Source organism: Notolabrus celidotus, chromosome 2, assembly GCF_009762535.1.
Source record: "Notolabrus celidotus isolate fNotCel1 chromosome 2, fNotCel1.pri, whole genome shotgun sequence".
Taxonomy (NCBI): Eukaryota; Metazoa; Chordata; class Actinopteri; order Labriformes; family Labridae; genus Notolabrus; species Notolabrus celidotus.
In genome coordinates, this window is record NC_048273.1 from 15,606,782 (window position 1) to 15,631,167 (window position 24,386).

General features: G+C 41.0%; 1 protein-coding gene across 1 annotated transcript in view; it reads right to left on the minus strand.

Annotated features, from left to right (window-relative positions):
* slc44a5b (solute carrier family 44 member 5b) overlaps positions 1–24,386 on the minus strand; it is a 51,058-nt gene that overhangs the window by 20,014 nt on the left and 6,658 nt on the right. The window contains exon 2 of the mRNA XM_034704949.1: positions 8,215–8,263. Coding sequence (XP_034560840.1) covers positions 8,215–8,263 — 49 coding nt within the window. The remainder of the gene's footprint in view (positions 1–8,214; positions 8,264–24,386) is intronic.

The following is a 24,386-nucleotide window of genomic DNA, read 5'->3' on the forward strand; positions in this document are numbered from 1 at the left end:
TAAACATTACTATTTAAACTGTGTGCTTGGTGTAGCCTCTTAGAATTAGGGTCAGCTGTGTTATTTATTTAAGCTTGAATTACAAATTATCCAAGGCTGTTTGTAAGGGCTTCTTTTTATGGCCCTGCATTAATAACAGCTGTAAAGTTTGCAATCTGTGCTAGCATGCTGCCCCAGATAGATTGGTTTGCTGAACTTAGCATTATAGAGGATTGGGAATCTTTTCTGTCCCAGCGGGGCTGCTAAAACTCCTTCTCATTGCAGAATAAGATGACTCCATTATCACCGCTCTTATCTGAAATGCATTAACACTCAGGATAGCTGGGAACATTTAAAATGTTATAGCTCTACTCATAACCCGGGGAGCCCATTTGGAGCTGATGATAACTGACCCATTGACCACATGCTTTGGGCCTCTAGGTAAGCATCCCCACAATACTACTACTATGATGCCTGATGACAAAGACTAAAGGAGCAGTTGTTTCTCACATGAAATAACACCCAGGGACTTTTATAGTGGTACAACAGACCATTCATATACTGTGGCTATTTTCCTGGGATGTCATGCTCAGGGTGAGAAGCTAGAACAGTGTCTAGTGGAGCCTGTTTGAAAATGGCACAAAATTGCCAGAGTACCGACACTTTCTTCCAAACAATGAAAGGAATGGGCTGAGGAATTTGCCAGTATCTCCAAATGCATTTTTACAAAAGGACAAAGCAACTTGTTTGCCGATTTAAGCCATGGTGTTTAAGGTGAGACCTCTAGCAACGGCTCCCGTGTAATGTATTGCAAACATTGCGTTTTTGGCTAGCTACAGTGAAGTAAAAATGAACAACAACATAATAATAATGATGCTACTGCAGTAGTCAGTTAACCAAATAGTCAATTTTCTTGTGTAAACATTAAGAAGAATCTGACTTTACTGTTTAATTGTGCCTGAATCAATGAAACTGATATATACAGTGGGGCAAAAAAGTATTTAGTCAGCCACTGATTTTGCAAGTTCTCCCACTTAGAAAGATGAGAAAGGTCTGTAATTTTCATCAGAGGTACACTTCAACTATGAGAGACAAAATGAGAAAAAAAATCCAGGAAATCACATTGTAGGATTTTTAAAGAATTTATTTGTAAATTATGGTGGAAAATAAGTATTTGGTCACCCACAAATGAGCACGATTTCTGGCTCTCACAGACCTGTAACTTCTTCTTTAAGAAGCTCTTCTGTCCTCCACTCGTTACCTGTATTAATGGCAACTGTTTAAACTGGTTATCTGTATAAAAGACACCTGTCCACAGCCTCCAACAGTCAGACTCCAAACTCAACCATGGCCAAGACCAAAGAGCTGTCGAAGGACACCAGGAAGAAAATTGTGGACCTGCACCAGGCTGGGAAGAGTGAATCTACAATAGGCAAGCAGGTTGGTGTGAATAAATCAACTGTGGGAGCAATTGTAAGAAAATAGAAAACATACAAGGCCATTGATAATCTCCCTCGATCTGGGGCCCCACGCAAGATCTGATCCCGTGGGGTCAAAATGATCATGAGAACGGTGAGCAAAAATCCCAGAACTACACGGAGGGACCTGATGAATGACCTGCAGAGAGCTGGGACCAAAGTAACAAAGGCTACCATCAGTAACACACTACGCCGAGAGGGACTCACCATCAGTAACACACTACGCCGAGAGGGACTCACCATCAGTAACACACTACGCCGAGAGGGACTCACCATCAGTAACACACTACGCCGAGAGGGACTCAAATCCTGCAGCGCCAGGCGTGTCCCCCTGCTTAAGCCAGTACATGTCCAGGCCCGTCTGAAGTTTGCCAGAGAGCATATGGATGATCCAGAAGAGGATTGGGAGAATATCATGTGGTCAGATGAAATCAAAATAGAACTTTTTGGTAAAAACTCAACTTGTCGTGTTTGGAGGAAGAAGAATGCTGAGTTGCATCCCAAGAACACCATACCTACTGCGAAGCATGGGGGTGGAAACCTCATGCTTTGGGGCTTTTTTTCTGCAAAGGGGACAGGACAACTGATCCGTGTTAAGGGATGAATGAACGGGGCCATGTATCGTGAGATTTTAAGCCAAAACCTCCTTCCATCAGTGAGAGCATTGAAGATAGAACGTGGCTGGGTCTTCCAGCATGACAATGATCCCAAACACACCGCTCAGTCAACGAAGGAGTAGCTCCGTAAAAAGCATTTCAAGGTCCTGGAGTGGCCTAGCCAGTCTCCAGACCTCAACCCCATAGAAAATTTGTGGAGGGAGTTGAAAGTCCGTGTCGCCCAGCGACAGCCCCAAAACATCACTGCTCTAGAGGAGATCTGCATGGAGGAATGGGCCAAAATACCAGCTACAGCGTGTGCAAACCTGGTGAAGACTTACAGGAAACGTTTGACCTCTGTCATTGCCAACAAAGGTTATGTTACAAAGTATTGAGTTGAACTTTTGTTATTGACCAAATACTTATTTTCCACCATAATTTACAAATAGATTCTTTAAAAATCAAACTATTTCAAAATTGAAGATGACATTTTTTAACGTTTGTATGTTTTCTCTTCCACTGAGTTGAAACTACAGTGATATTTGACTGTAGCCATTTGAGAGCCCACCTTCTTTTTTGAACTAGCGTGCAAATAATCACAATATTTTTGTCCGTGTAAGACACACATGGCTGGTGAATAGTTGAGGAAAAAGCAGGATACATTTGTGAGTCACATTTGAAGGATCCTCAGGCTGCTTTGATGCTTCCTATGAAGGATGCAGCCCCTGAATTGGGACGCACCTAATGTCTCTCCTGAATTTTTCCCATCAATCGTCTTTGTTGTTGCTCATCAATTCTTGAACACAGCAGTATGACTTGGTGGCAACATTTGAGGTTGCCACACAGAGCATGACATCACAGGAATAAGGTTGCCTTGTGGAAAATAGTCTTTTATGTTTTGTAGAAAGAAAGGTAGTCAAAGTGAGCCTCGTGGAGAGACAGCCACAGTTTTACAGGGAGAGTGATTATGAGGAGTATAAAGACAACCTGCCGCACAAAAAGCAGAACAGCTGCCGACATTGTGCATATTATTAACAAGAGAAACCAAAGGAGAACCATTTCATTCAATTCAAAAAAGAACAAAGGGAAGAGCTGTCTGGGTTGCCATGGTGATGCTTGCATTCCTTGCCTTTGTATCCCTCTCCATCCTTTAGCATGTAGATAAGTTGGCGATCTCTCAGCCACACATCACAGGTGATTACAGAGTGAGAAATGTGAGGGGTGGGAGTCTGGAGCCGACCTCGCGCCTCCTCCACCTTAAAGTGACTGTTACTGTAGACCCATCTGGTTTCCCTCTGCCTCATATAGACACGACTGCATTATTAAGACAAAGTGCAGACGCAGCACCACAGTGCTAACACAAAGTCACCTTTGAGGCATGCGAGGATGAGTGTTGAAGGGAGGCTGACAAAGTGAGGAGGGTGAAAAACAATTCAGCTTCCTTCTCTTATCTCAGGAAAGCAGGCCACATCAACTGCAAGAAACATCACACCTTAAGTCAAACTGCAAATCTTATCAGACCCCAACTTGGTCTCGATCCCAACCCTCAGATCTCTTTAGATGTCTGTTACACATACTTTCACTGGGACCTTGCACTACCTTGATTTGACTGTACTGTAAGGCAATTTTGATTTAAAGGACGTAAACAAAAACAAAAAAATCCACAGCACTACAAGCTCTGTTGGTGCAATAAGAAACTTTGGTGTCAGTGTTTTACTTGCAGGGTTGATAATCTGTGGGAGCCAAGGTGACACAGATGGCAGCAGTGCCACAGGAAAGCAAAGGGTGTCATTGTTGTGTGAATATGCCAGCCTGTCACTGCTTTGTAACAGACATTGTTAGAGGGAGACATTTTGAGAGCCAGATTCGCAGACAAAGTTTTTTTTTGTTGGGGTCAACAATGCAAACATAGACACAGGAAGCTAGTTTTGACTGCCATAAAAATTTTGTTTGCAAAGTTTCAACACATGCTGTGATGGCAGAGAGCAGATGAGTTGTACTTGATTTTTCCCCCCCAGTACATACATGCGTGGAAAAATGCTTAGAGGTTATGAGAAGTACACGATTTTTCATATTTTTCAAAGCTAGAGAAAGTTGAATGAACTCTACACAATGTCGACTTCGGTCTGTTCTATTGAGTGCGTCCTCAATAACCACGGATAAGCTCACTTAATTTGGGCATCAAGCTTGCATAAAAAAAGGAAGACTAATGGCCAAATTCCACCAGACCCGTGTCCGGTCCGTCTACGATCAGCCATGGCACCAGATCTGATAGGTTTCTATTCTAGTCAATGTGTTAACTGCCACTAGATCCGCTCCGTTGCATTCTTGCTGCATCTCTGATCCGGCTGGCCCAAGACTTCTATTTTTGCTGGATGCCGGAGCACGACGCACCAATCTGCACAGAGCAGACTGAGTGGGACAGGAAGTCAGGCACCAAAACAAAATCAAAACATCTAGTTAATTTTCAAAATTAATCACAGTGTTATCACCAGGTCGTTTTTCACTTAACTACAACAACAAACCGTCACGATGAGCGGAGCCAGGCTTGGAGTCAACAGGTCAGAAGTTTTCAGAGGAAGGTAAAGACAACATGGTTGAGGAGAGGAGAGGAGGAGGAGAATCCTTGATCAAGCTGTCCAGTGGCCCTGCTCTGTGCTATGTTCCGAAAACGCAACCGGTGAGTGTTGACCAAGCGGCAATCACCGGCCGCGAGAATTTAAGCCAATGCGGAAGTGTTATAAACTGCAGTTTCTCTAGTGTCCACTTGAGGCTGGCTCCTGAGGTACTGGAAACCACATACACAAATTCAAAAAAGCTGATCTTTACAGGAGAAATAAACATGTTTACAGCCTGGAACAAAAAAACAAGTGTAGTCTGGATAGCTAATTTCTCCATCAGCACAAACTGTACGGGGTTGGATTTTTTCATAACGCAGCAATTTCAAAGATACTAAGATTAGGAGTTTTCCCATTATGAGGGGCACAGCTGACTTGATTGACAGGCGAAAACACTGCAACTGTTGGCTAGGAGGCTCAATGCCAGTAGACGGTTGGCTTCAAAACAGCGCTTCATAAACAGACTGGTGACGTCACGGATACTACGTCCATTATTTGTACAGTCCATGGTGTTGACGGACGAGAGAACACAGAGCCGGACCACAGCGGATCGGAGACAGACCAGACACAGATCTGGTGGAAGTCTCGTGTTGGGGTGGGAATCTGCGATAATCTATATATTATAAGACAAACATAAAATGATACCTCATAATTACCCCATGATAAACTGTAGAATACAATTTTTCCCTGATAGAGGAAAAGTTTAAAATGATGGATTCCTTGCTATTTGGTTTGGCTTCACTGTGATGAAAAGATGTACAGATTTTTAGTCTGTAAATTAAATTGTAGAACGATATAACAACTGTAAAATTAGTGTTACGTTATACACATTTATTTATTTTTTTAAAAAAGGGCAACTTGTGTATCTAAACCTGTTTAAACATAATTTTTGTGTGGACCGGTATTTCACCTTTTTTTTGTTTTGTTTTGTTTTGAGTATGACTGACTGTAACAGCTATGGTCATACCCGCTGTGATGTCAATGAACTGCTGCCTGGTCTTTTTTTAGTCAGCTCTCATTCCCTCTGGCCTTCAATAAAACTCCTGCCATATGAGCTTCGGTGTAAGTCTTGTGCATCTCGCTAGTAAGCATGTGTTACCCACTCGTCAATGAATTGGATGGTAATTGTAACAAAGCTTTGCAACTCTCTTCAGTGGGAGAGCATCCTCTGCTTGTTTTCTTTCTTCTCTTTAACTTCTGTTCTCCACTGTCTGACATTGTTCCACTGTCTTCTTCATCTTCAGCCAATTATCTTCCAATTCACTCTGCGGGGAGTCGTGAAGTAGTGACGCAGTGAATCAAAGGCATGGTACTTGTGGGAATTTGTTCAGAACGCTGTATTTTTTCAAGCAAAGCATCAATATTTTGTGCCGGTGTATCGATAACTGCTCCACACAAGTCAGGATCAGGACAAGTTGCTGCATCGATATTTTGTCCCACAGAGTTGGGTCTCTCCCAGTTCTCATTAAGACAAGCCTCTGAGCCACAGAAACATCAAAGTATCCTTGGAGCCTTCATCCAGCTGTAGCAGTGAAATGGGCTGGAGAGGGTGGGATAAAGAGACACAGGAGGACTGAAACATGCCTTCACAGCAGCCTGCCAAACTAACGCTGAACATAAAAGAGATGAGAGCCTACATTAGCTGAGAAAATGACTAGATAGGCAAGAAAAAGCCTGCGGTGACACGCTAGGAGGGGGTTTGCTTTATTGCGAAGATTCTGCTCTTCCTTATTGTGCTAAAGAAATCAGGTTGTCATAAAATCTGATCTCTTTTTTCATAATATGATCTACTTAAATGAACATTAAAAAAACTCTCAACCTAGAGATTCTGGCTCTGTGTTATTCAAGGTGGGGTCACATTTTCAATCCTTGTTAAGGGGGACTTCTCCCAAAATGTTTAATAAAATTTACATTTACATGTGACTTTGGATATAGCACCACTTTCAGTGCTTGGGCCCTAATAACTTCATGCATAAATAACCTGCACCTGGTACAAAATTGTAGTTGTCATGAGGCTGATAGCTTACTGCAGTTCATCAGCAGAAGTTCTACAGCGCAGCCAGGAGAGAAAACAGGAGACATTTCAGTTTCTCCCTGACACAGCCCCGGTGATGTGTGGACTACATCTGTTTTGGGTGTATCTGGCTGGTTAATAGTGTGTGTCATTGGGCTAACTCAGGCCACCAGCTTGACTTATGGCCATTGATCCGTGTAGTGGAGTGGAGAGAGCTGCCAGCATTTCAACCTCGATCTTTATTAACGCAGCGTGACAAATGATCAATCCAGCAGCACCCAGATGGGGGTAGGCGCCAAAAAGATTATACAATCGGCAAAATCGATGCACATGTAAGGATCACATGTTGGGAGATATAATGATTGTAGCAAAAGGGTCAGTTCATTTAAGTTTCCAAAACTCTGACCCTCTTTTCACTCAAAGTTTATGAAGTTTCTAGAGGATGTCCCAACCAGCTGCCACCAACCCTGATCTCATTTTTCTACATTGAGTAACTGCTGATGCCGAATCCCTATTTGACACCTGTATTCTCCTATTTAATACAGCTGCATTCCTTTTTTCTTTTCTCTTTGTGTGAAGTCATTAGCTTATTTCATTTAACGTAGCCCAACTAGCATTGTTGTAAAAATCACACATAATGTTTTACATACTCTGCTGTATGAGGCCACAAAATACTGCATGCTTAAACTCAAGGCAATGCTGCTGTTGAACCCAACTTTCATGAGATTGTGCAAGATTCACAATGACTACACCGATTGCTAGAACAATATTGGACATCAATTCGGCCCGCTTATTTAATTTTCCCCCTTTTTCATTGCCATTCTTTTTCAAGAACTGAATTACGATATCAACTGACCTGGATCACCTTAAACTCAAAAGTGGAGAAATCAATCCAGTGTGCAGTGAAGCTCAGCAATGGCATGGGTACAAATGTCAGAGCTCCAAATCCCTATTGTAAAACTAACAGCAGTCACATCGTGTATTAATAAACCTTGTATGTTTCATGAACTTTGATGTACATCTCTGCTAAGGCAGGGTCTGAAATGTGGCGTTGAGACATAGTATGGATCCATAAGATGTCAAAAACATGCACCAACCTTGTCTGGTCGTCCAAAAAGAGATTAATTCAACCACCTTCTCTGAAATCTTTTTGGCCTTTTCGCTCTCTTAAGGATATTTAGTCCTCCTTTTAAAATCCAGAGCTTGCTGCTTTGGTGGAGTGGCCTTACCTATGATGCTTTAGTGAATTCCATTGCTTGTTTTAAATTTTGTATCGAACTGGTAGTATTGAACGCTGCTTCCTGATCAATGAAAAAAATGGCAAACTGAATATAATCCGACAGCTGGGATCGGGATTGGGAATCAGAATCAAGAATTCTGTCTCTGGGATTTTGAACCATGGCAGTTGAATTGATGTTTTAGTTTTGTTTATTTGTTTAGATATTTGTAACGCAGGCAATAAGTGCTGCTCCAGTATCTAATGCAATGACTATTAAGCAAAATGCAGTGGTGTATAGTATAAATAGTACCTGCTGTGAACAGGGCCTCTGAAGTTTGGGTCAAACTTGCGTGGTTCACCTATGAAAGAAGAGCAAAGTATCATTAGTTGATGATTGTCAAATAAACAGCATATAATTCATTGACAGAGCATACAGAGAGATCAGAAGACGGAATCTCAGAACCTAATTGCAATCATGTGATAGTGATATAGCTTTTGAAAGCAATAGAGGTGGTCAGGGCCAGCAGTTAGTGTAGAGGACTTGGAGCCTGGATTTCCTTTTTCGTGTCCTGTCAACGGAGTTGAGATAATACAAACAGGTTTTAGAGTAACATGCTGTCATACAAGCAATGCCTTTGTCACACTGACCCTAAGTATTTGACCTAATGCCTAAACCTAACCATCAGTGGCCTTGGTCTCTAACCCCTGATACTGGTCAGTGGACTTTATGCCTAAACCTAACCGTCAGTGGCCTTAGTCTCTAACCCCTGAAAATGGTCAGTGGACTTTATGCCTAAACCTGACCGTTCACAAACAACTTAAGAATAAATATTGTTTTTATGAGGCTATGCTTTCAAAAAGAGAACAATATATATCCAGATGTTTATGAGCAGCATTTTGCTGGCATTAACACCACATTAACAAGTGTCACAAGTTAACCTGCAGTACTTCTCAACTGTCCAGGGTGGACTAACTAGTCCATTTCACAGCACAGGTCTCCTACCGCAGCTCAGCACTGGGATAAAAAGGGAAGATCATGCACAGCTAAAGCAGTAAAGCAGAAACAATAAAGCCAACACATAAATATCATAAATCATTTTAAGAACTCCTAAGCTGAACAGCTTATTTGGGTCACAGTGAAGATTCCCCATTTGACCCAGCAGAGTAAATACTAAACCACACTTGCAAGCACCGGCAGTCACCCAAGGGGCTAACTCAGACTCTCTGCACTTATAAATGTGAATGAACACATATACTTTCTGCTTCTTTGGTGTCTAAGTAGTCCCTTCCCTAGTTGAAGCGAAGTATGACATGTTCCTGAGGACTTATTAATCAAACACATGGACCGTAATATCACTAAGCAGCTGGGGCAGACTTTTGGGCAGCACAAGTGGGTCTATCTCCCATCTGCCCATTCCCCAAACTGATCCAGTTGAGAGTGAAACAAACCAGCCCTGCTTCTAAGAAGCTTCTACTCTCATGCATAACTGGAGGGTCTGTTTAGACTCTACAGTAATAATGTATGAAATGTATGATGTAAAAACATAAAGCCATCATATAAAGTCATATGAAAGAAATATTGAAAAGAACATTGAAGCGAGAAATGGCTGTTGAACACTTAATTCTGATTGGTCAATACTCCTTAGCACTGGTCTGTTATTCTTTGACAGCATACCGTTGCTAATGGCATGGCTCTAAAGACAGACTCCAATGTGAGTAATAACAGCTGAGTTAGCTTGTTTTAAGTGGGCTTCAGAGTCAATTGATCCTGTGAATGCATCTGAAACTTGTAGAAACGTATTGTGAGTGCTGACATTTTTTCAACTCGTCCTTTTTGGGTCAGCACAGAATTATTTTTCGAGTAGTTTCGAGAGGGCACGCCAATTCTCTGTCTTGCATTTGAAACTGTCAGTGTAAGGTTCCCACATCTATCACAGGAAATAGGGCCCTCTCTTCAAACACTTTTTTACACTGGCAGAACCCATGACCTAAATTTCTGTGCTAAGTACGCTGAATGATGAAAATGCTCTTCTGCTTTGGTTTTGTACAAACAATAAGCCCTGCCCACACAAAAAAATATAAAAGTGGACACAGGCCCTTAACGGAGTGCCATGAGTTTGGGGTAAAATAATTTGGCAAAGTATAAAGTATTAGATCAAAAGCATTGTGAAGCATCTGCTACAACAGGAAACAGGAAACAACTGTTACAGTTTAATGCATCACTGGTTTACCATTTCTCATGGTGAGGCAACAAAGCAAAAGTGGAATGGTACTGACAAGGATGATACTGACATCATAGCAAGTTCACCCCAAGACCCAACATAGTACACTCCACATGTTCTGGTTAATTTCATGACATGAAAAAAAAATTATGTGGTAACCAGGAAGTCCGAGGTGTACAAAGTTGGGCCTTGGCGTGGAATTGCAGCGACGTCAGTACCAGTCCTAATTCCACTAAATGACTTGTTGGTCTGTGGCTTTCCATCATCTATAAAAGCAAACTTAACAATTGTAATAACAATACTAATGCTAAGTCATTGTGTATGAAATGAAGAAAAAAGTGAAGTTCATTTGCTGCCCAAAAAAAGTGTCCCATCACATAATATGATGCAGCATGTACTAAGATTGTACTAGTATACTAAGATTTACGCTTGTTTGTTGATCATAATGGACTTAGAGTGGACACATTTGCAACAGATCCCCTCTCTGTCTAAAAAATAGACTCATTCAGCAAAGTAAAGCCTTGCAGCTGCTTATAATAAGACACCAGATACTTGTCCGGGAATTGGTGAGTGAGTTCCCACCATGTTGGAATTCATTAGTACTCTCAGGGCCTGATTCACTCAAGGATTGTGCGGCAAAACAACAAAGTCTTTTAACAATACTTTTTAATGACTATTATTTTAATAATGTCAATAGTGTCATTATGCAATGTGGAGTATTTATTTATCTGAATCTTTAGAAAATATGCTGGATACAAACTGTGAAATTTGCGTCACATATGTCATGAATCAACTCCTCAAACAGTAAGGACGTTTCCTCTCCATTCAGCACATCATCATGTATGTGCATAAAATTTAGCACTGGCAGGATGACAGCACACAGCACGGTTCTTCCCAGCACAGAGTGGAGATGTGGCAGCTCGTCTCAGTCACAATTAGGTGAAAAAGTGGAGCAAACTGCACGGAGCAGCAGAACATTGTGGGAGTTTTTTTTTGCTTGAATGTCATTACAGCAATTTGCTTTGTGAATTAGACCTTGAGGCGGAGCAGATAGTGGGGGCAAATGATGCACAATTCTTGGTGCTATTACCAGCTGCAATCCATTCTTAGTGAATTCCCGCCTGAGTGTTTCAAAAGCCTATAACTCTACATCGAGGTAAGGTTTCGAAAACTGAATGTTGCACACATGTTTGAAAGCACTATATAGTCATGCCTGCCTTTACCCACAGGGATTTCTCAACTCTGTCTGAAAGATAGATGTTCTAACATTCTGGAACAACAGAGAAATTATGTCAGTAGAGTGAGTGAGCAACAGTCCCTCACCAACAACAGTGGTGTCCTTAAGCTGCAGAGTCAGCAGCAGAGAAATGCACTGGACCAGAAATGAACTTGAATTCAGGTGAGCTTGCAAAGACACATTTCTGTATTTGTTCATCCCTACAAAATGTATACTGGAAAGGCTGGCAATTACAGCAGATGGGGACCAGCATGTGTTAAAGAACATAGTTTGGCTGAAAAACAGAGGCTATAGTCTTGTGACTACACGGAGATGTGTGCAAATACCACATCATGGGAACATTCCTTCCATGCACTATTGGATTGTTCTCAGTTGTCCGTCAGAGAGGCGATGAGAACTGCTAACCATTTTTTTTTTATTAGATATGAGCGGTCCCTTTTTTTCTGTCCTTGTAGTCGAAACCAATCTTTTTGCGGCCATCTGTTTGGCTATCATTGAAAGTCACTCATTTGAGTTGTGTTTCAGGTCTAAAAATGGGTGATGTTCTGGGTTAAGTGTGTGAATTGCTCAGCCAAGGACACAATGTCACCAGACCAGGTGCTCACTGCAGCATTTGCAAAGTACAAGCACTGAAAGTATGAAGATACTGCTCTTATCCTGAATCAATGGTCTGCCATGTTAACAAAAACATACAGTATTAGGGATGTAAGGATACTCTTAACCCACAATTCGATTTGAATCCCAATTCATTCACGATTCTCTAATTCTAATTTTCAAGAAAACAGGATTGAACTCAAAATCTAAATAACTATTATTTTATTTAAATTCTCAGGTATGGACAGTTGCAATATATATTTTTTCTCTTATATTTCTTTCTAAACAAAGTAATCCTTTTTCATTTTTAATGTGTTGTAACTCAAATAAAACCACTGCACACTTTTTTTCCGCAACTTGCAAAAAAACTAAAATCACTATACATAAAAACCTTGTTGGAAAATTTCAGAACAATTGATGCAAAGTGAACAATTCCCAAATAAAAGTATTAAATCTTAAAACAAATAAGGTAAATCTCTTTGAATTAGAGATGTAAATGTCAAGTATTTTCCGTGATCAATCTTTGGAAATGTTAACAATCAATTATTGTTTAATCATTAAAAAAACGTAAAAGAATTTAATGTCAAAAATAATGCAAAATGCGTTTTTCCCCTAAATCAAATTTTCCTTTACGACACAATGTATATTACTGACGGTATTCAACAGCTACGGATCATATTGAGGTGTTCAAAATGTTAAACACGCTGAATATCAACGTGAGGAGCAGGCTTGTAAATAATCTCCGTGGACGCATGGTCATAGAGTGAAGACTACAACATGTTGATTTACTGCAACAGGACAACTGAACATAATCATATTTTGGTGTCCATTTTTCTCGTTCTTATTGAGAAAAATAAGCATTTAAATGCGGTAAGGTGTCAGCCGGGAGCGCAACCGGGTCAGAATCAGTCCAAGCTGATTCTGAAACATGCGTTAAACTTAAAACACCTCCACTCAGCGAGTGATGAGAGAGCAGCGCAACAGACTTAATGATGTTAAACAAGCGGAGTATAATGCAGATAGCGCCCTCTACTGTTTAAAAATAATATCCCAATTTGTTGAATCGATTTTAATCCGTTGAAAGTGAAGAGACTGTCACTGTTGCATAAGACTTTTTAGATCCTCTCATCCTTGTAGCATTGGAGATTAAGCCTTGTTGTTTGCGGACCATAATCCCTGGACACCTGAAGTGAGTCGAATGCCAAGAAGCAGGGCCAACTGCCCCAACTAATACTCAGGTGTAATTTAAAATAGCTCCACATCACTCAGATTTTAATAAAGGCCTTTTAAAGTAACGCAAAGACACAAAATGCACCACTGACAAATTAACTATCCCTCTGTGTGACTTAAGTTGCCTCCAATTGCTTTTATATCCCAGTTGTTGATGTTATACCCACTTTGCCAGCAGGCTGCATCACTTTAACTCACATCAGAACTAATTAGAGCCACAACTGCTGGGTTAAGCAAGATATGTAGCTTGCTACTTAACTGGAAGCCGACACATATGGATAAAAAAAAATAGTCAGTTTGCTTCCTAGTGTGTGTGAACACCCAGAACACATCCAGGTTTCTACAGTGCAGTAGCAATAGTGATAAAAACGGGTTAGTCCATATGGTGAGTGTAAGCTACATCACACTGAGATCAAGGGGAGCCAGTGGCGAGAGGACAGATTGTGGTGCAGTGAGTGTCAGAGAGCGGAGCGTTTTTTTTCTAGAGTCTTGTCAGGGGTTTCTTGATCAGCAGACTGTTTGGAGTTATAGATCGTGCCAGTATGTTCAGCAAGAGGACCAGTGAGCAGCAAGGTCCCCTACCAACTGTAGAAAAATAAATAAGAGCAGTCATTACGTTGATATAAAGCCAGAATAAAAGTACTATCGATACAGTATGACAGAGGAAACTTAAAAGTTCTATCTGCAATCATTCTCTCTAATGGCATGAGCATTTTAGAATAGAGGCTATGCATGTGACATCGTGGCAGTCAGAAGTCACTGCAGTTACACACACTGAGTGACAGAGGTGTCAGTGTGACCTGATTCAAGAAGAAGTCAGAGCTATCTTTCAGCAGACCATCACTGGGTTGCACCAGCTATGCATACGTTCAAATGAAGCCTTGTTTGAATTTTTAAATACCTATCATGTTCACAATTGAACTACTGACTCTCAACACGCTTATCAAAAAAGACACGCCAGAAGAACCCCCCTTACACAGATGACAGATGATTGCCTTAGCTATATTGATAATAATAATAATGCAGTGGGAGCAGTACTGCTAGATTTTAGCTCTGCTTTTGATGTATTGGATCATGACCTGTTGTTAGATAAACTAAAATGTTACACATTTGACCACCAAACCAGAAGTTGGTTTAGGATTTATCTGTCTAATAGAAAACAATGTGTATTCTATAATGGTAGTTATTCCAATGTGAGAGAGTTACAATCCGGTGTACCACAAGGGAGTTGTTTGGGACCATTGCTTTTCTCTATCCTCACCAATGACCTTCCTCTCGTCCGAAATCAAACTAAAGCAGGTATGTGCAAATGACACAACTCTCTGTTTACCAGTAGTATCAATTAGGGAATTGTCTAGTGCTTTGAATAGTGAACTGCAAGCCGTTGTGAAATGGGCAATAGGCTGGTCTTTAATTTAGCAAAAACAAAGTGTATCGTATTTGAATCAAAATTTAAACTTAAAGATAATCCACAGTTAAACTTGTCTGTTGAAGGCGTGCCTGTGGATCAGTTAAAGGAAGTTAAACTCCTGGGAGAAATGTTAGACAGCAGATTGAAGAGGTCACAGCAGATTGATAGAACAGTCAGAGTTATGAGGAGAAGAGGTCTGGCAGTTATCAAAAGATGTAATAAATTCTTGACAGAAGGGCAAATGCGATCAAAATGTGCAGGACTCTGGGTTGGTCCTTGGTGAAAGAAAGGGTTACCATTTCTCTGCTCTGCTTCTTTAGAAGCATTTATGTGTCTAACTTTCCAAATGTTCTGTTTCATCAATTATCCTATAGCAGTGATGGGCATAGTTTCAATACTAGACATGTTTCTAGAGGTTGCTTTACACTTCCACTGACAAATACTTATGCAAAGCAGTGTACTGCTCAGTATAAAGCAGTGATTCTCAAATGGGGTACGCGTACCCCTAGGGGTACGTGGGAGTACTGCAAGGGGTTCGTGACGAATGTCGAAAAATAAAGAGAAAAAGTTGCATCAGAATAAATAAAAAAAAAATCTGATTAAAGACAACTTTATCAAGAGCATTTAATTATCATGTCAATGCAACATCAAATAGGGCACTATTTCCAAATTGAGCATATTCATTCATAAAATATATTATTTGCAAAACCGCTTGGACCAGAGATTTTCATCTGTTACCACGGCTCTACCTGCCTCAGCGTGTATTAAAACTTGATTTTCTAAAGTTCAAGATGAGAAGGATCGATGACTGTAGCTGTGACTTGAGGCCAGATGAACAATTGTAAATATTAGAACTCCTGACGGCCGCCACTAATCGTAGTTGGTGGACATTTTTTCATCCACAAAGGGGGGCCCCACAGTTTGGGAACCACTGCTGTAAAACCACATGCATACATTTATTGATGTTATTTTCCCATATTATTTCCTGATTTTTTTTCTCAGCCACAAGGGGGTACTTGGCTGAAATTGTTTTTGAAAGGGGGTACACAAGCCAAAAAAGTTTGAGAACCCCTGGTATCAAGGCATGAAGATATGGAATGGCCCTCCACCTGATATTACCAGTTCAACCAGTAAAATAGCTTTTAAAAAGAAAATTAAAGCAGTATTTTGTGTCGCAGAGTCTCTCTTATAATATACCTGTTATTTACACTATATGTGAATGATGTTTAGGTAGACAGTGATAGTGATGGTGTGGGTATTGTTGTTGTTATCATTGATATTAACAGTAGTAATGGTAGTATTTAATTATTTTGGTCAGAGTATGAATTAGTATGAACTTTTATGAAAAAGTATTGTATTTAAAAGCTCTGTCATATATTGTATTTTAATGTATTGTATTGTATGTTATTGTTGTGATATTGTTTTTTTAGTTTTACTTTTGACTTGGATTTTAAAAAATGTAAATTGTGTGTGGATTGTACAAATTTGTATGAGTGGACCCAGGAAGAAGACCTTGGTAGTAACTAATGGGGATCCAAATAAATAAATACAAATAAATAAATAAATAAATATTCCCTGTCTCCCAAGCATTTATCTATGATGGGTCTTTTCTACAGTCTATGAGGGGGATGTTTAGACAGTAGCCTTTTGCACATACACTCATATACAGGAGCTCTGCCCCTGAAATGTTCCAAAGATGCTTGTTCATACATCCCTCACAGAATGAAGTCATCCCTGCCGGATCAGGGGGTTGTTGGGCAGGGAGATACATCTCAGGAAACAGGTAATGACATAAAAAGCACACTGCCAAAGCCACTGTGTATTGTGTAAAACATGACAGCATATGAGGACACAGACCTATGATACTGTATGATGGCAATGTTTCCCCCAAATATTTTCTGCTGTGTTGTCACATTTGCCCACCCTGTCTTATTGCAGAACGGTGATGGGAAAAAATGAAGACGACCATGTTGCAGGATGTATTATCTCTCAGTTCAGCTGAGGAGAGGCATTTTGGTGGAAACGCGACATCGGCACACACACTAAGTAGCGATACTAAGTGTACCAGATAAAACACTTAAACAACATTCAGGTGAAATAAGCCTGTGCTTATTAGGCTTAGCTGAATGTAGCTTTAGCTGCTGTTCATACGGACAACATAAATGTGACTTTTCCGACCAGAGTACTTCCCTGCTTCACATCAAAACAAATTTCAATGAAGGGCTAGAAAAAAAAAAATTAAAATGATCAGTGGGGCCTGGACGCCAGCAGACTCTGCATTAGATGACGGCTGTTTGGACTGCACTGCAGTCTGTCAGTGCAGGAGATGAGGCTGGAGAGCTGGATGTGTGCTGCTGCTGTGGTCAGACTGAACAAGGGTCTGTAGTAAACAACATTCGGAAAAAGCCTGGCAGGCATGCTACACTGAGACAACTAGAGTCCCTGTTAGCTCCACTAACTGCTAGTCTCCTCTATTGACATAGTGTTGGATAAAGCCACCATGTCCTGCTGTGACTGTGAGATTTACGCAAAACACAACAATCATGGTTGTAATTTAAGACCCTGAGGCAATGTGGCTGGAAGGGTTGATGAATTACCCATCAGGTTCAGACAAAAAACTTTGGCAGTAATCTCCACAGCCTGCCATAGCAACGAGATATAGGTATGGATCAATTTTAGAGTGGGGAGGACCTGACATCATAAAATAAATCTGTGACAACCATAAAAAAAACTGTGTTAAAATCATTTCCAGAAAAAGTCGTTTAATAAGAGCTCTGAAAGATTGAAGGCATGATGACAATGCCTCTTTTTGAAATCTGTAGCGACTGTCACACAGATTCGGAGGTACGAGCTGAGATTGACTGCTGAGAATCAACTTCAGAGTGTCTGCACTGGAAGAGAGCCACATGTAACAACTCAGCCCAGAGTGATAAAGCTTCAGGGGAAAGTCACAGAAGCACTTCATTGCCTTGTATTGCACAATTTGGGAGGAGACTGAAATTTCAGTTATCTCCTGTGGCTCACTTTATCACAAGGTTAGGCTGCTCAGAGATTATGAGCACATTCACTGAATCATATACACATTTATGTGGCACTGCAGATACCGTGAGATTCCCTGATTTAAGAGCTAAGATAACCTCTAGTACATATAGGGAATCTAAAAGCTCTTAAGCAGGCCTGCTTGTTGTAGGCCTAAAGTCTCTTAAAGTAGTATGGGTGGTAGAACCTTCAGTTATCAGGCCCCTCTCCTTTGGAATCATCTACCAGTCAGGGTCTGGGAGGCAGACACCCTAACTACTTTTAAGATTAGGCTTAAAACTTTCCTTCTTGATAAAGCTTATAGTTAGAGCTGGCTCAGTTTGACCAGCTCGTAGTTATGCTGCTATAGGCTTAAGGTGTTTTTCGACCGCAGGGCCTTTACCCTGGAACTATGTGCGTCGACCAGAGGAACCAGGGTCTACATTTAGTTCAGGGTCAGTTAACGTCCCCCCTGAAAAACCCCTGCTTGGGGGGGGGGGGAGTACTTTTCAAAAGTCCCGGGACTTTCGTGGGGCAGGGCCTGCAATGCTGAACGTGTCTGATTAGTAGATTAGCTGCAGTGTTTTTATTCCGCCCACCGTCAACAATTACATCACACACATCTGTGATTCACTTCATTTCTCTTTCTTTAATTTGCTCTATCTTTTTTGTATGTGTGTGTTCTTTTCAAAAGAAGAAGAAGCTGTGATTCACTTCATTAAATAGCTTTGTAACAGTAGTCTTCTCTAAGACTACTAAATGCGCCCCCCCCTGTGTAACAGTTTGAAAAGTGACCCTGTAAACTGGAGACCTTCAGCTGAACGTGTCAGTGTTTGCAGAGTTTACAACAGCTGTTGAAACACAGAGGGAGTTCCTGGGAATGCATACTAGTTTAGTTTTTATTAAAATGCCAAACTATCAGATAAGTATTTAATGATCATCTAAAGACGTGTATGAGAGATGCATCCGGCTGAAAGTCGGCAGTTAACAGGGTCCCTGTTTAAACCAAAACACCGGCAGATCTCTGCCATGGCCTTTTGAGTAAAAAACGATTTGAAAGCCATGTTGAAACGTCTTTGCTACTGGCGCTTATCTCATCTCACATGTTGATTCAGTGAATCCATCTGCTATGAAAAGTAGTTCTGGGGGCTAAATGACCCGGAACTCTTGGTTGAAATGCACCTTTAGACCTATCCTATCCCCCCCCCTTATCACTAACTTTAACTCTCCCTGTCCCATTAAAAGTTACTAACCATAGACCTTTCTGCAGTCCCTGAGCTCCATTAACTCGTAGGTTCCTCTGATTCGTCCTCCTGCTGTGGACATTCCAGACTCCAGCTGATACGGACGTGCTGGACTCCAGCGGCAACAGCTACTACTACTACTACTCGTCTCATCACTATCATCACTCTCTCTCTCTCTTATTCTTCTCTATCCCTCTTTCCAAACCCAACTTGGTTGAAGCAGATGGCTGTCTAACATGAGTCTGGTTCTGCTCGAGGTTTCTGCCTGTTGAAAGGAAGTTTTTCCTCGCCGCTGTAACTAGCTAAATAATGGGAGGTGCAATGCTCATGGTGGATTAAAATGAGTCCTGTCAGTAAGAGGGGACTGGATCTTATCCTGTCTTGGTGTTGGGTCTTTGTTAATAATATAACATAGAGTACGGTTTAGACCTGCTATGTTTGTAAAAGAGTCTTGCGATAACGTTTGTTGTGATTTGGCGCTACACAAATAAAGATTGATTGATTAATTAATGTACATAAAGCACAATGTCAAAACATAAAATTGCTCTGGAATCACACAGTACAGTGTTGCTTTCACTCTCCAGGTTCAAACTTTCTTTACTTTCTCAACCCCGTTTCCACACTCCATCCCCCCTCCCCGTTTCTCAGTCCGTCTCCATAAACACATCCAGTACACAGACACATCAACTCGGGCACACACAGGCACCAGTGTCCCCAGGCTCCACTGTCCAACACAGGCCTCTTTCATACCATGGTCAGGCAAACAGCTCGAACACTGCAGGTGCTCTACATGGGCTGGGTCACTTGGGGCAAATTTGGAAAGGCCTTTTTTGTTGTTTTCACTTGGTTGATTCATAAACATTTTCAAGGACCTGGAGAAAGTAGAGTGCTGTGAGATCTGTTAAATCTATGTCGGGCTTGGATCCACTTTTGATGCAGCTACAAATAAACATAAAAGACAAAGCAGAAATGTTAAAAATTCAGCATAACGATGTTGCTCAGCGGGGTAGGCGCAGTTTGTAAGTATGAACGCTGTATACAGTATTTTCATTCATATTTGATGAAAGCACTGGCTTCTGCCAATCCACAGAGGGGGGGGGGGGGGATCAAAAACACGGTTTTGGAGCTTTGTGTTTTCCTTTAAAAACTAGCAGTGTTCGGGTTTTTCCTGCAACAATGGTTCATGGAACACCAGTAACATAAAAGGCAGAAAGCTGTGACAGTATGAAGGACTGGAAGAAGATTATGGGGTGATGTGTGGGGCAGCAACTCATGGTTACGGTCATGAATTCATCTGAAAAGTCACACAAATTGAGAGGAATAGGAAAATGAGAAGGAAATAGGAGATTGACACACACACACACACACACACACATACACACACACACAAACAAACAAACAAACATGAATATATTCACAACTGAGAACAGCAAAATGATCACGCAAGTCTCCCACAAAGAAAAGAAGAGAGGTGAGTTGGAGTCTATCTCTAAAAAAATCAAAGCAGTTAAAAAGCTCCAGATGGCTACCCCTTTTTTACAACACAGAAATGTGCAGCAATAATACACACAAACACTCTCTATGTAGCACCGTGACTCTCTTTCTCGTTCTCTTCCTTTCTTGTATCGCCCTTCTGTATCCAAAAACATCATCCCTGCCTGGCTCTTACTTCCCCTCTCTAGAGAACAGAACAACCTTTAAAGTGCTTGTCTTCTTATTGAGACAAGACAACAACATCCTGATCTCTGGTTTAGCTTGACTTAGCAGGCTCCCCGGGGATTCTGCTGACTATTAGCAGATGGTCAAGGACTGAGCACTTGGCACGTCTTGGCAGATCTGGTTTGGTATAGCCCACTTGGTAACCTCAGTGCATGAACGGTGTTTACCGTGCATGCAGCATACAGGGCTGGCTGACATCCCCCCTTCAAATGCAGAGAATAGTGAGACCCGGGTTGGGAATTTGACCCCCAAGAGAGGACTTAGCATCTGAGAGTGTCAGACACTGACAGCTAGCCTGCTGCTGCTGCGAGCGGAGAAGTAGCAGTATTGTGGCAGGGGCTTTGTGACCTTGGTTACTTCTGTGGGAGCCTCCAGGCATGTCAGTGGTAGCCCTGTGTTCCTGTGAAACGAGACTTGCTGCTGCCAGTGTAGATCAGTGACAGGCTCAAACAGCTTTGGACTGGATTTTAAAGACTGTACACATCTTTATATCCAAATATGGAATATTCACAGCAAGGTGAAGAGTAAGACAGTCTGGGGTATTAAAATGACACAAAGTGAAGTCTGCACTGAAAACAGGTTGATTAAAGTAATCTCCCCCTGAAGGCAGACTTATTATAATGTTTTAGCAAAATAAAGATTTAGGACTGTTCAAAGACTAATTATGAAGGGAATCTTGCTCAGGCAGTTTTCAAATGGGCTAAAATTCCAAATTCAGGAAGGTTGAAACCAATTACACATCAGGGGCTGTGCTTGTTTACATCCACAACCCTGCTTTCATGCTTCACTGTCACATCTCATAGGCTAACAATAAACTGGTAAAGGGGTGAAGGTCAGGTGGAATTAACACCTCACACTTATAGTTTAAGTTTACACAGACATCCCCACACTGAATCTCAATGCTTTATAAAAACATGTGTGTATGTGTGTGTGTGTGTGTGTGTGTGTGTGTGTGTGTGTGTGTGTGTGTGTGTGTGTGTGTGTGTGTGTCTGTGTTGTAGCACAGAGCAGTTTTAGAAGAGTAGGGCCATATGATTTCCGTGTTCACGGAATTGCGGAATTGGCCAATAGAAACAGAATCTATTGTTCAAAATCGCGGAAATTGACATAATGTGACTGAAATGCTCTCATCATGAGTTTTGTAGTTTTTTTGCAGATGTAGCTAACATTGTGCAATAATGTGTTGCATCAATAAATGTAAGGATTTTTTCATTTCATTAACAAACATCTTATGTACTGACACAAAAAGCACACACTTTATGGTGGTAAAATAAGTGTAAAGAGTGAAAAACGGAATTCTAAAAAAGAGTGACTTGTCGGTTACTAAAAGAAGTACGAAATGTTTATGCACAAAGATGCCGTTTGCTACTATTTCTACAATCAAGATTTCAAAAGTCATGTTATATTTTCCTTTACGTGGGAGTATAGTTAGTTTATAACCCCTACAGAAGGGTGAATGCCTTGATTCAGTTGATACCAGTTTTCTATCTGGGAATCATCTTCAGCTCTGCCTATCAGCAGTCTTCACAAATCAAACTAGATTGGTATCAAAGTAGGGCTGGGCGATGATTCGATAACAATAATTATCGTGATATCATTTTTCTTAGTATAAATATAACAAATGTTCGATACAATTATTTAAACCTGTTATTACCCACCCAACCACTTGTAAGAAAGGGGGCACTAATGTGCCTTAAATACTAGTTGCCACCCAACATTAGACAGAAGAAGAAGTCCACATTGAACAGCCAATCATGTCGCAGGGTGAGAGGTAGGCGGGGCTTAAAGAGGTTTGGAGTGGAATGGAAAAACAGCTGAAACGAGCGACAGCAACACTGAAGAAAACACAAAACCTACCAGCTCAAAGCAGAGTCGTTAGTCTGACACTGTGTGAACTCTGCTTTAATTATTAACTTTACACACTTAGTTAAATATACTTTTAGGATGTGGGTAAAGGAAGAGCACAGAGACAACTTCTGCTGTGCCAACACGTTTGATGTCCACTGTGACCGTAGTACAACTGAACACACAACGGCCGTGATATGTTCACTGCACTATGGGAAACAATATCACTCCGCCTGTAACCCTTAGTTATCTTAAAGGGGAGAGCACAACTCAAAATAGTACTCTACTAAACTGATACACAGTACACAATTATATCTTTGTTGTAAATTTAAAACATATTTTAGAAATTATCTGAAAAAATATGAATTTACAAAGTAAAACTTCAAAAAAAATCTCATCTTACACAAAAGACCTGCTCTCTGTTGGCAGCTTCAAAAATGAGGATTCAAGAAGCTTATCATAAAACTAAATCCAGACACAAACTAACAAACCGTCTTCAACTTTCACTCTGGGGCAAAATCTGCCTTTAAATTTAAATGAATCAACGATTTGATATTTACTGTGACAAATATCGATGTCGACTGATAGGAAAAATGTTATCGTGATAACATTTTTTTCAATATCGCCCAGCTCTATGTCAAAGCCACTAAAATCCTGATGCAACTTGCAACATGCAATTGAATCTCCTCACCCCATATACAAAACCATGATTACGCATCAGAGCAGCATTTCCTTTGTTGATAGGTAATGATTCCTTTGTTAATAAAGATAAATGCACCATTCAGCACCTTAAACCAATCAAAACTCATTGCAAGTCTCACTGTGCACCCAAGACTCAAAGCTACATGCCAAGCATGAACGCAGCCGTATCTCTCTCACTCATTTTTGCGGTGTATCTTTGGGTTGTGTTTCATAAATCACTGTCAATGTCGCTTAGCCTCCGAGTCATAAACAAACACTGACTATATTTGTACTGCAAATTGGAAATTTAAAGACTGTGCTGTCGCCTAGAGAAGGCCTCTTCACAGCTAACCGTCCCCGTTTTCACAGACTCCAACAAATAACATGCAGTGTCTGCCACTGTGCCAAAGTGAATCTCTTAGAAATTTATTTACTGACTCACCCTATCATTAGTGTGAATAATACACTTCAAACTTTCAGGCGCTGACGACGATCCCATAGGAGAAAAACACGTGAAATTAGGAGCAGAAGTGTAACCTCATAGGAAATAACGACTAGAAACGCCATAAAGAGTAATAAAAAGGTGTGGGAGCCACAGAGTGTGCATCGGTCTTCATTCGAGACAAGTCTTTGCAGAAGACAGTGACACTTAAAACACCCATTACAGTACTTAGTCTTGGGTGCAAAATGGGTCATTCGAGGCACAGCCTTCTCTGACTGCAATTTCACAGGAAGAGGCCGGCCTGCAGCTTTCCATCAAGACTCTGCATTGACTCTGACTCTAAAAATGCAGCGTTTAGGGAAGCTGCCCAAGCGAGAAATTTAGTTAATTAACAGTGTCCCCGACTCCACGCATTCTATGCTGAATGGAAGTCATATCTAAATTGTTACTTACAAACCTGTCACAGAATAATTATGAGCTGTTTTTCTCTGCAATTCTGACAGGCTGAACATTTCAGCAGTACCGTGAAAGTGCACTGAATGCTTGCTACATGGTTATATAACATAGTAACCACGGGAGTATACTTGAATCTGAAATGTAGAGCAAATAGAGAGCTGCTGAATGTGAATGATGGCATGGCAGGTAGCTTGACCAGATGCTTAAAAGTGTTATTTGTAGTGTTTCTTGCCATTTTTCAAGAGGACTGTGCAATGTGTGTTTATCACAGGGAAATTCAAACTTGTCCATATAGCTAGGTGATATTTCACTGATGAAAAAGGCTTCATGGCAGTCTCTCACTCTGCCTCATCTACCTCTGCTGTCGTTACAGATTTTCTTCC